The following is a 12,740-nucleotide window of genomic DNA, read 5'->3' as shown; positions in this document are numbered from 1 at the left end:
CCTCTAACACTCTCGTCCATTAATTTCTCTCCTCATAATCTTCTCTCACTCTCAGGCTTATTCCACATGTAAGCCGCCACTATGCCGCCCGCAGAGGATGGTGCCGCCTTCGACATCATCATAATAGGCGCAGGTTTGTTGTCAGTTCTGATCCATGTGATACGACGACTGACGACTCTCTCCAAGCCTTACTAGAATCATCGCAGCCCAGCGTTTGCTTCAAGCACACCCCGAGACACGGCTAACTATTCTAGAGCGCGATTACTGCGTAGTTGGAGTATGGAGTGAGCGTATGAGATCCGAAACGTCGATCCGTGTCATTTATTGACATTCTATAGGACGAGTCTATCCTAGCTTTTGGATGCAATGGACACATGGCATTGCCGAGTTCTCCGATATGCCTATGGAATGACCACCGGCTGAAGATTGCATGCATGACTTGTTCCGTGCCAAGTATACAACAAAATATCTCGAAGATTATGTCCACAACATGAGTCATGCTGGACAGACGTTGCGAGATAGAATACAATTCAACACTCATATCGAGTCCATCAGGAAGGCCAATGGCCAATGGGAAATCATGTGCGTTGATATGACTAGCGACTCTCAGTGGTCAATCTTCTCCTCGAGACTCATGATGGCAAATGGCCAATCTTCGGTCCCCAACATGCCCAACTTCCCCGGAAAGGAACATTTCCGTGGGAAGGTCATCCATTCGGTTGACTTTGGCCAATCTGACGTCGTCCAAGACAAGTCGATCCAACACATTGCCGTTATTGGCGCGGGAAAGTCGGCTGCCGATATGGTGTATGAAGTAGTCAAGGCGGGCAAGACCGTATCGTGGATTATTCACGAAACCGGGAACGGCTCACTTGGAGCTGCAGCCTTCGCACCTATTGACTTGCCCACGCCGTACAAGAACGGAGGTGAAGCGTCGCAGGCAAGGATAATGGCATCGCTGCAGCCATGCTACTTGATTCCCTACCAATCGTGGTGGACATGGCTTCTCCACAGCACCAGGCTGGGCGCGAAGCTCATCAATAAGATCTTTTCACTTCTAGATAAATCAGTCCGAAAGTATGCTGGTTATCGAGAGAGGAAGAGTGACAAAGGGTTTGAAAAGTTAGAATACGATAATGAGTGAGTTTATTGCATGGTAGTTGCTGCTTAATTTAACCCGTGGCAGATGCTAACATTTCCAACTATAATTTGGCAGAAAAAACCGCTGGAGGCTGTCACTTCGCAGACTTCTGGCCCCTTGTCGCGGAGAAGGTCTATGTATATCGTGGCGACGTAAAGCTTCTAGACGGAAACGAATTGTATCTCAACGACAAGAACGGCACGCACTTCCCTTGTGATGCTGTCCTCTGCGGAACAGGCTGGAAAAGCGGACTTGATATGTTCGAAAACCATACGCTCATGGAGCTAGGGTTACCATATCCCAAAGATATTGAGCCACAAGAGGTAACTGCAAAGTGGGAAAAGCTCGTTGGCAAGGCAGACGAGCAGGTCCTCAGAAGATTCGTCATGCTCAGAAATCCGCCAAAGCACTATCATAAGTAGCTATGAACCACGTAGTCGCCGGGGCGAAACTATTTGGTGCCGAGGCACAAGCTATCTGGGCAGTAGCTTACTGGGACAAGGCGTTTACGCTCCCCTCCGTAGCAGAGAGGGAAGAAGATATCGCGCACATGATTGCCTGGAACAAGCGACGTTATCTGTCGAACGGCGAGCTTGGAAATTTTGCTGCCTTTGATAGCCTCCCGTATGTAGATAGGCTCTTTGACGAAATCGGCGTTACGTCACATCGAAAGAAGGGCTGGCTAGGAAACATGTTCGCTCCCATCATGCCTGCTGATCTAGGTAAGGTGTGGCATGAATATCTCTCACGGCAAACTAAGGGATAGTATTCAGCCTATTAAGGAATTGAAAGTGTTACTTATCTTGTACACCAAGGTCTAAAAAGTAGGCCACTTTAAGCAATAATATGCCCAGGGTAAAAACGTACAGAACATTGTGTCGCGACCTAATAAGTGTTAGGTAACCTGAGAATGTTATTTTTCTTGTAGTTTTGGCGGCCAGGTCGATGAATGTGGTATCCGGATCCTATCACCAGCGCCTTATTATCTCGCACATCTATGCACGGAGCCAAAGAGAGCCTGGATAATATTAAACTTGTCAGTATTCTAGGGCAAATATAGCTACATATTTGCAAAGACCGAAGCTAAGCCACTATCTCTTAGGTAGCCCCGAGCTAGACATCTTATACATATGGTGTATCTGCTACTAGAAAAGCGCGTGGGAAATACCTACTTCATATCTTGATCATGAAAAGTTAGTGCATTAGGAATCAAGGACATGGTTATGGCCGATTTCATAAAGGGGGGGGGTGCACAGCCGGCCGTAGAAGCAGGCTCTCTAGTGCTGTCAGGCATTTTTATCAAAGCCTTCGTTGATACTTTATTCAGCCCAACGTTACACAGCATGTTTTATAGAAGCTCTAATAGGTCGAAGAACCAGCGATACATGCCTAATCTGCCTCGCCGTCCACGAATCATATGGTGAGATGGTTTAAACTGTAATGTTTAAAGGAGGGCTCCTCTGTTTAATTTTACTAGAGGCTTTTCTTTTCTTTTTGTGCCCTCCCCCATCCTTCAGGGAGGATCCATGCCAATGGATCCTTTCTCCATCGTGACTGGCATTGCCGGTCTCGTTTCGCTCGGCCTAACAGTCTCAGGCGGACTAATTCAATACTGCAGAGACTATAAATCCCAGGATACAGATCTCGTCAAATTGACGCAACATGCCCAAGAGCTTGAATCATTACTCAGCCTTATTGAAAGTCGAACTGCTGGGTCACAGGGTCCTAGTGGAGATATCACTACTTCATTGCAAAAATGCCGAGATGCTTGCGATGACTGCTTGTGGGAGTTTAAACGGCTGAATGCTAAATACGCCGGCTCGAAGCCTAATCAGACCTTCAACGGACGTAGCCGGAAACTCGTTCATGACTTGAAATATCCATTTGATAAAGGGAAATTTGATGATTGTCGATCTCAGCTTCAAGAGTTCAATGCTAAATTGCTCGGGTACTTGCAATTGGTTAACCTGTAAGTCCCGGACTCGTATCCAGCCTTCTTTACTAATTTGTTTTGCTATGGAGCGACGTTACTCGAGATATGAGGTGCACTATGATTCTCGAATTTGCGCAAGTCACTACAGCTGTCGACTCCGCAGCAAGACAACTTCAATTATCTATCACAAATACCAACAATGCGGTGACCAGTACGATACGTGATGGCGTCGACCAGCTAGAAGAATCATTCCGACGAAGCCTTCGAGGTACAGAGGAAAATATGACAAGTTCTTTGGCAGTTATGGGACGTGGGCAAGAAAGACAAATATCAGAAATGTCAACTATTACTCGTCGCCTGGACCAGATTTCCCAAATGATACAAAACCAGAACATGGCACAGACATCAAGTACTTCAGTCGAAAACCGAATAGCATTAGATATGTATAAAATGAGCAATACTTTCCAGGATAGTAGCTCGATAAGAACACCATCTTCAATAATGTCTGGAAGAGCTATTCTCTGCGACTGCCCAAAAGCGCGGCACGGGTACTCAAGTACGCGACATCGAAAAGATTGCCTATATTCGTTTGCCAATAAGAAGAAACAGACCTTCTCTACGAGGTTTCAAGCTTTCCGACACCAAGTTATCTGGACGTGGCAAGTCGAATACTCTCCACTGGCGTGGGCTCGAAGTTGGCAAATACACCGCAATCTCACGCTTCGAGCCACTGTACCAAGAAGTGCTCCTTCGTTTGAACTAATGTTAGAAATAGAATCCAAGTTGTACGACAGAAAAATAGTCACCATACAAGAACTAGGAAGCGTCCTCCAAGACTACTTAGGTGAGCTTCAACTAATATTTGCAAACGGCAAGGGGTGGCCAACGGATGTGGATGAATATGGAGATAATTTATTGCATGTACGTTGAATCAATTGACTGCCCTGATAATGATACTCGCTGAACCTTACTATGGATGATCTACTTACTATAATTTGAATGCTTAGGAGGCTCTACGCTCGATTTATTGGTATCTTGATGTCTTGGAACCTAAAAGAGACGAAGAACTCTCAACTATATTCTTACAGTTCATAAACACTTTGGTTCTTATGGGAGTACCAATCAATGATATGAACGATCATGGGAAGTAAATTTCACCGGTTTAAAAGGTGTAAAAGACCTCAGGACACTAGCTAACGATACACTAGAACACCTCTACGAACCGCGATAAACTATAATATATTCGTGGATAACGCCTTACCTGTGTGGGCCAACGTGATCAATAAGTTAATAGATATGGAAGCTACGATCAACGAAAGCTACATACCCTATGAGATCATGAACTTCTTGTCCATAAATAATCCTGACGTATATGATGGTAAGGCCCTTAGATCATCCCCGCTTTATATTACGCGATACTCATAACCATCAACCTACCTTAGACTTTAGTTGCACTGAATTCTTATATGAGGTGCTGCTTCGCTCAGAATCTAGCTTCGTTCGCCTCCGTGCCGACCCTTCTCTGATATTCGAGCGCACCAAGGGGGGCCAAACAGCATTCCACTTAGCTGCCAACTGGCCTAAAGGCATCTCGACTCTGATCGAATGTGCGGGCTGGGAGATAAAATCTATAATCAACGCGAATGATACATACGAAATGACCGCTCTAGAATACGCAATAGAACTAGATGAACCAGGTTCCGTTCGACTATTACTTGATGCAGGGGCAATTATTACAGAATCTCTATTCTATACCCTTGGAAATATAAGAAATGAAAACCGGGAGGTAATGCAGATTATAATTACATATCTCGCACAGCAACAGAAAGGATTATTGAAGCTTGCACTGCAAAATCTTCCAGTCGAGATAGTCGACAAGCTTGAATTGAAGGAGGATGAAATACTTGACTTTGACGACAAAGCATTCGATGTTGCCGAAGCTCTCAGGCAACAGCAAGTCCCAATACCTGACACTTACTATATCCCAAAACTCGACCCCGTCTACTATCGGCTTGCTTGTAGTGCTTCTATAACCCAAATGTTATTTGACGCTGGGTTTCAGAGGACGAATATGATATTTGCTGGATATACCCCACTAATGACCCTATCATACTACCATCGGGGTCTCGCTTCCTACTTAGAGCTGGTCTACTGGTTCGAAGATCACGGCACTGATCTCCGTATGCCAATTCCTATCCCTGGGCATTATACCATCGCATCGAATCCAGAACGACTGGAGCCAGTTCATCCAGCTATACATAAAGTATCATATGAATTAGGTAAAGAGCTATTCTTTTCGACGAATAAGAGTATGAAATTATCTACGAAAATGATATCTCGATTTGCAAAGCTACTTCAAGACGAATACGCAGATCCTTGTCTTTGCTATTGTACTCCCAACGGGTGCACTTCGGCTTCAAAGTACGTGCATGCGTTCTATGGTGAAATTAATGGGATTAGTATATCTGAAAGAGCGGTGGATGGGATAAAATTAACCGAAGCAATGACTGGCCATAATCTAAATACAGTGGCGTCGGGCCTGATTCGTGTCATGACATTTGAGGAGCTTGGTATGAAGCATACCTGTTGTAGATATAGAAACAAAAGGTACTACAGCCTCCAAGAAATCATTGAGGAAGGGTTGCTTATTCTCATGGAGCCGGCGGAGATTGAAGAAATACGAGAGGAAGACCGATATCTAGCAGAACAGCTAGACTCTTTAATGGAGGAGTTTGAGGCAAAACTACAAGAGATGGGCGTGCCATTGAGTAGCTTTGTAGAGAATTGTTGGCTGCCAAGGATGGAGGAGGTGAAGAAGGAGCGAGATAAGTTGTCTGCCGGGGAGTCGCAAGCTATGAAGGAGATCGGCGTCGTGCTAGAGGAATCCTGAGGGCGTTTTAGGCTGGTTACCTTGACATTCTAGTCACTTTATCATTCCATTATTTATATCTCTATTATGGTATAGCATGAATTCTTTCTTGTAACATACTCATAAGTAATGATAGCTATAAAGTCCTGCTCAGGGATAGCACTTAGCCACTCACTACGAGAACTTCGCAACCTAAGCCCACCCAAGACAATTGCCATAGCACATAAGCGGAATCAGATCTTCAAAAGTTCATTAGCTTCAATAATCCGGTTTGCGTGACCATTCAGCGCGATCTTCAACATAGCCCTGGCAAGATGATCTACCGCGATAAACCCGCTCGTGTTAGCAGTAAGTGCATTTATCACCCCGGCGTACTTTTTCACGATTCCACCGGGTCGCACGGCCCAAACATCGAACGTATCCTTGTTAGCCTCTGCGATATCGAAAAGACCTTTCTCGACTTGTCCCTAAAATATTCGCAGTTAGACTCCACGGCCACTAAGTAAGTCACCGCAGACTTAGGAATCTCTATAGTTATGAGTTATCAAGCGCCTACTTTGATAAGCCGAGTATCCCTCATCATCTTCAAGTTCTTGTTCTGGTCCCACTCGGCAAACTTCCCGCTACAAAAGACGAATCGGAATTTTCGAGACCCCTTTTTTTTCTCTATCGATCAGTCTAGTCCATTTATTATACCTAGCAGACTCACTAACCTCCGGCAGCTTCGATGCCAGCTCGGTAAAGGCTTTCGCCGCTGCGAGAGTGTAGTCGACCGAGACTTTCCGTGCCGTTTCCACGTCCGGAAACTGCGTGGCGCGGCCTCCGATGGCCCTTTGCCATGTGTAAGTCGTTATGAGCTCTTGGCGGTACTTGTTTGAAACTCACCAAATACAACCCTCTGCGCCGGTGAGTTGTGCTAAAAGCTCCGGTGGGTAGGTGGAAAAGTCCTTGTGTTCAATTATGGTAAGTTTTGTATTCTTCGAGAGGTCTTCGGGTAGCGGCTTGCGAGTGAGGACGAATGCTTGCGTGATCCCCTCATCTGCAATCGCCTGTCGGACCACCTCGCTTCCAACGAATCCTGTGGCGCCTGTGATGATGATTTTCATTTTGACAGGAAATTTGCTGAACAATATCAAATATCTAGTTAATAGTTAAAGTTATGTTTAGGTTAACAAGAATAAGGTCGGAGGGGTCCAACATGGTTAGATTGGTGGTTGCAATATAGTCAAATCAAGAAATTTATACTGTTACATTGCACTACGTCAGTTACTTATTCAAATTAGCTAAGCTATAATAGGTAATTGGCTATTATTGAAAAGTTATTTAAACACAAAAAAATCATTACTTATGAATAGGACATTGTAGAATTTATCCGAGTATTTGATAAGTCTTGATTGAATCCAGTTGTCAAATCAAAGAACTAGCCTAAGTCGTTAAAGCATAGAAGGTTTCTAGCGCTGATGAAAACTAAAAGACTACTAATTTTAGTGACATATATAGCGTAGCGTAGAACTAATAATTTTCTGGAGATGCCAAGTCCCATCATTTGCTACTAAACCGGATAATAACATATACTCAGTTCTAAGACAAGTCCTTGTACTCCTCCTTGTATACAACCCCATCTTTCATAACAAATTTCACCCTCCTCAGCGCACTAAAGTCTTCGGTCGGATTACCATCAACAGCAATTATATCAGCTGCAAATCCTTTATCCAACACCCCAAACCTTCTGCCACAGAGATCCCCACCACATGCCTCCCAGCCGTGTAATGTCGCTGCTTGTAAGACATCAAGGACGGGTATACCCGCCTTCGCCATCAGTTCCAGCTCAAAAACATTCTCTCCATGCGCGAAGGCGCCCGTATCGCCACCCGCGGCGAACTTGATTCCCCAATCAAAGGCAGCTTTAATGTGTTTGAGGATAGCTTTCATTGCATCACTATCGTCCCCTAATGAAACCTGATAGACTGCTAGTGTTGGCACGAAGATGGTGTTGTTCTCTTTCATTGCCTTTAGAGGCTCTTCGCTAGGCATGTAACCGTGCTCGATAGATGTGACACCCGCGTTAGCCGCCATTACGACAGCATCGGGGCTCTGTGCATGAGCGCAAATAGGAGCACCCGAGCGTTTTGCCTCTATCACCATCGCGTTCATCTCTTCTTGAGTGAATTGGAGGATATTCGGATTCCTTTCCCCGGTGATAGCATCGTCGGACGGAGGAAAGGCAATGTCTTTCTCGCCTACCCAGCTGGGCTTTGGATACCTTAACGCCCGCTTCCTATAGTCGGCGTAGAACTTGATGATATCAGCACCAGCCCCCAAGCGCCGGCGGACAGCTGCTCTGACACCATCGACACCGTCAGCGGGGTCTGATATTCGAGGCGTAGTCTGGCCGACTCCAGGAAGACCATTCTCCACCCGTATCTCGTAGCCCCCGCTAGAAGCAATGCATTCCGTCGCCACGAACATGCGAGGCCCAGGGATTATGCCACGATTAATAGTATCCCTAAAACTCACGTCGGCATCTCTTAGACCTTCAGTACCTAAATCACGGTAGGTAGTGTAACCGGCCATCAAAGCGGCTCTGGCGTGATTCGTAGCTCTTACTACCCTTTCGACAAAGCTCTCATCGCGCATCTGGTTCAATGCAGATACCTCGGAGTATGAATGTAGAAATATATGAGTATGAGCGTCGACGAGGCCTGGGAGAACAGTCAGGCCTCGGAGATCAATTGTGTTCGGTTGCGACGCATCATCGACTGGCCCGTCCCGCTTATACACCCTTGTTATTAAACCAGTGTTGACGTCAATCAAGATGGACAGGTCCGAAACGAAGCGTTTCTGCTTCGAGTCGAAGAGAGAAGACGTGTGCACGGTGATCTCTTTGCTCATATTGTCCAAAATAGGTTCTCTGAGGAGCGTCATCTGAAAGCAAACATATATATTATAATTTATGAGAGATGAATGTCCTGTGTTGAATATAATTTAAGATGGAACGATATATGTACCTAACCTAGGTAGTTCGGAGTATTGCCTATTAAGGAGGGTGGACGAGCTGATTGGACGGTAACGAATTCGGCTCACATTGGCATATTCTTATGCTCGTAAATCCTCATAAGGGGCTAGCTCGGACGGTCTACAAACACTATAGCGTAAAAAAAATATCGTATTTCTGTGTAGGTGTTCCTATCATAAGAGGCGTTGATCCAGAAGAGAAAGGCAGAAATATTAACCTACTACATGACGCTGGACATAGCATATCTGCCCCCTACTATTACCAAGGAGCAGCAAAATGCAATATTTCCCTAGGACTTAGAATAATTATATTTGTTAGGATCATTAGTTCCTAAGATTTGAGATACTCTCACCAAGCTCTCAATGCTAACCCTTATGCTCCTGGTAAGTATTAAATAGAAACAATAGCCTAAGCTAGTCGATCTCAACACTCTTACCCTAGTTTTCTTTTAGTATCAATTACTTGCAGTTTCACTTCGAGGACAAGTTAGTCTTTGTTTTCGTGGTTAACAGATTCTTTTTATGAAATAATACTATGACTATTAATTATTAAGATTACTATTCTAATATATTAATAACAAGCAAGAACCACACCCCAAGAACTCCAAAAATATAGTACGTCTTAACTCTTGTATTATCAAGACTACCCGCCCGGGTGGTGTGATGGTCTCTTAAAGATCGTAGTTCCATTTAGATGCAGAGCTTTGGACTCAACCCCAAGTTCCTAAACTTGAGTGATATCATCACGCAGTTACATCGTTAGAAACCAGCGTTCCTCATTAGCAGAGCTAGACTATGATATAGAAATAACTTAGCCTTATTTAGCGTGCGTAGAGCATTTACCAGGCTTGGTAACTATTACTTCCGTGTAAGGAGGCGAACAGGGCGAATCTGGGAGGTGTACAACCTGGGGTGGAGCCCATTCGCAACCACAGCCCGCATAGGTATGGAAGTTCTTATAACACATTGTGAGAAGTTGTAATATAGTAAAAACTATTAAATACCGAGTATTGTTAACCTTAATTGAAGGCAATTATTAGTTTCTAAAATAATCGCTATAAGTAACTTCTACGGCGTGGATAATATTTCCATCGTAAGGCATAGAATAACTAATCCCATTTATAGAACGACCCTGGAAACAATCATGTACAATATAACTATGCAATTATCAATTGCTTAGGCCTTTCGGTTGGCTTCAAGACTCTTGAGAGGAGCCTGATTCTGAACAATATACTACACTCATGTTTAAACACATGTTGGTGCTAAGCTGATGTACTAGGCCAATGTCTTTATCCCAGTGTACAATTTAACTCCCACTAACGCGTCCAGAGGTAAGGTCCAATATTGAACCATGCCTATGTGTAATTGATCATTTATAGGTGAGCGCCCATTATACTAGCTACAACGACTAATTTTGTCGGTAGGGTCAAGTGAAAAGAGCTAGATAGTTTAGAAAACTGAACGCTATGCTACAACTCAGGGATGATAGTCCCGTGTTCATGATGTGGAAATTTAATTACAGATGAAATGCGAAATGGTGGTAACATCACTTCAGCTTTTTCTGGCTCTGATCCTCACTGAGTAACTTCGTTATCTCGCTCATTCGGAAAGTGCGCCAACAGAAGGCATCAACAAACCACTCGCCTATGCATGTCCCAAGCCATACGACATCCGCCAGACCGCCAGACCAGAACCAATCCGGTCGTCCGAACCAGCGTCTTAGTATCGCAGGAACCTCCGGGCGCAAAGAGTCATTGACTAACTTTTTAGCAAACGTCTCCGTAGGAAAGGTAGACGCATTCTGACTGAAGACAACTCTCCATTCGAATATCTCCTTGGCGCGGCTATAGAGACTATTTTCCGGTAGGTCACGAAGAGGTTGGGCAGCTGTATTGCTTTTGACCGTACCAGTCATCGATACCATCACGCGAACTCCGAGGGGCGCTAGCTCCATTCGTAAGGCACGCGAATAACCTACGACAGCGGCCTTGCTCGCACAGTAGACCGAGCCGAATACATAAGGGGTCACAGACGAAAGCGAGGAAATATTGATGATCAAGCCCTTTGCTGCGATAAGCTGGTCTATAAAGGCTTGCACCATGGCCATTATCGAGAAGACGTTGGTTTCAAAGGTCTGTCGGACATCTGACAATGAAATATCTGTCGCAGGATGGGTATGTGTACGGCCGCTACAATCCAATAAGCAATGCAAACAAAATGGCGATAAAGAAATGTGAAAGCTTACGCATTGTTCACGAGAATATCCAGCCTACCACCGGTGAGTTTCGCAACTTCTTCGTGGCACTGTTTGATGCTCTCGGCATCGGTAACGTCGAGCGGCAGAGTGCTTATGCCCAGCGCCACGAGATCGGCCAGCACCTCGGATCTTCGGGCGGTAGCAATTACATGGAGACCTATACCCATATTAATCCAATGTCTTCCTTGAATAAGATAGGGAGCTCTACCGCGTTGATGATATTCCAGGCATATGCCGTGTCCAATGCCACCTGGGGTACAACTACAAATGCGCATGTCAGTAACGGGCCTTCAAACAAAATCATCTCACAACTCACCCAGTTATGAGAACTGTCTTCTGTCCCGGTTTAGGTCCCGCCATTTTGACAGGTTTAAAGCGTTAGGTATGGATGGATTATTTGCATATAAAGTTCCTAATGGTCGTCGTTCTAATCGTTGTTCTAATGGAGGCGGAAGCTTGTACGTGTGGGGTATAGATACTAAGGTACCCGTGTACTTCAAATAGAAGCAAAACCCCCACTCTCGGATTACCTACCTTAGCGTCTTGCTATGGGTTGACATAACTGTATATATTCGGCTCAATTATCCTAATCTGTACATATACTGTTTATTACAATATACCGCTCAAATTATTTACGTATCCCTATTTTTACCATTCATTAGTTAAATAGTATTGGTACGGCTCCCCCGCCGCACGTGCCAATATTTTTAAACGTACATGGGGTAAAGCCATATTTATACTGTTTATTTGAATAAGCGGTATAAATATCGTTTAATTAAAATGAGCGGTTTAATTTTTAAACCGTTTAAAAATATAAACCGATTAATTAAATAAGCCGTATATTTATAATTTAATATAAATAATATATAATAAATTTAATTAAATAAACATACCAATTAAATAAATTTAATTAAATAAACTTAATTAAATAAATTTAATTGATTTAATATGTGTGGCTTTGTATGTGGCTTTATATGTGGTATGTAATATGTGGTGTGTGTGCATTTACTTTGTTAAATACATATATATCATACTAAAAATATCATGTACGTGCGCGCGTAACGTGACTATTGATATTGATTGGTTTATTTGAATGATGTCCGTAATTTGACCAATTGAAAAAATAGATCTTGTGATTTTATAACTGTAATATTTACTTAAGTAAAAAAATAAATATGTGACATATAAATAATAAAAAGTACAACGTTATATAATTAATATAATAACATTATATAATTAATATAAAGTTATATTTTTTTTTTATTACATATGTTTATATATTATATAAACCGTTTAAATTTTAAACGGTTTAATTATAATAAATTGTATTTATACCATATAAATACGGTTTATTATATAAGCGGTTTATTTTAATTTAACGTTTTTTTTTTAAAACGTTTATAATTTTTTAAATTATTTAATTAAATTTAACGGTTTAAAATTTTAATTATAATTTTTTTATATAAATATTAATATAATTTAATTTTTTAAATAATATATATATAATTTAATTTTTTAAATAATA

At 43.0% G+C, this 12,740-nt stretch overlaps 5 protein-coding genes across 5 annotated transcripts; 2 read left to right on the top strand and 3 right to left on the bottom strand.

Annotated features, from left to right (window-relative positions):
* Positions 1-637: 637 nt before the first annotated feature.
* On the top strand, positions 638-1,563 carry GL218_00889 (putative dimethylaniline protein; the record flags this gene model as incomplete). The annotated part of the gene is made up of 2 exons (XM_033577336.1): positions 638-926; positions 1,187-1,563. 2 exons carry the CDS (start codon positions 638-640, stop codon positions 1,561-1,563), a joined length of 666 nt encoding a protein of 221 aa, XP_033442107.1.
* Positions 1,564-5,385: 3,822 nt separating this feature from the next.
* Positions 5,386-5,964, top strand: GL218_00888 (uncharacterized protein; the record flags this gene model as incomplete). Its single annotated transcript, XM_033577335.1, has 1 exon — positions 5,386-5,964. The coding sequence occupies one exon, from the start codon at positions 5,386-5,388 to the stop codon at positions 5,962-5,964; it is 579 nt and encodes a 192-aa protein (XP_033442106.1).
* A 212-nt stretch (positions 5,965-6,176) lies between these two features.
* Positions 6,177-7,049, bottom strand: GL218_00887 (uncharacterized protein; the record flags this gene model as incomplete). The annotated part of the gene is made up of 4 exons (XM_033577334.1): positions 6,177-6,410; positions 6,500-6,609; positions 6,653-6,774; positions 6,829-7,049. 4 exons carry the CDS (start codon positions 7,047-7,049, stop codon positions 6,177-6,179), a joined length of 687 nt encoding a protein of 228 aa, XP_033442101.1.
* A 475-nt stretch (positions 7,050-7,524) lies between these two features.
* GL218_00886 (uncharacterized protein) lies at positions 7,525-8,835 on the bottom strand (the record flags this gene model as incomplete). Its single annotated transcript, XM_033577333.1, has 1 exon — positions 7,525-8,835. The coding sequence occupies one exon, from the start codon at positions 8,833-8,835 to the stop codon at positions 7,525-7,527; it is 1,311 nt and encodes a 436-aa protein (XP_033442100.1).
* A 1,669-nt stretch (positions 8,836-10,504) lies between these two features.
* GL218_00885 (NADPH-dependent 1-acyldihydroxyacetone phosphate reductase) lies at positions 10,505-11,575 on the bottom strand (the record flags this gene model as incomplete). The annotated part of the gene is made up of 4 exons (XM_033577332.1): positions 10,505-11,147; positions 11,204-11,372; positions 11,424-11,476; positions 11,532-11,575. 4 exons carry the CDS (start codon positions 11,573-11,575, stop codon positions 10,505-10,507), a joined length of 909 nt encoding a protein of 302 aa, XP_033442099.1.
* Positions 11,576-12,740: the final 1,165 nt, after the last annotated feature.

This window comes from Daldinia childiae, assembly GCF_008694065.1.
Source record: "Daldinia childiae strain JS-1345 chromosome Unknown Scaffold1, whole genome shotgun sequence".
NCBI classification, from domain to species: domain Eukaryota; kingdom Fungi; phylum Ascomycota; class Sordariomycetes; order Xylariales; family Hypoxylaceae; genus Daldinia; species Daldinia childiae.
Note: the sequence above shows the minus strand (reverse complement) of the source record. Positions and strands in the feature narration are given on the sequence as shown.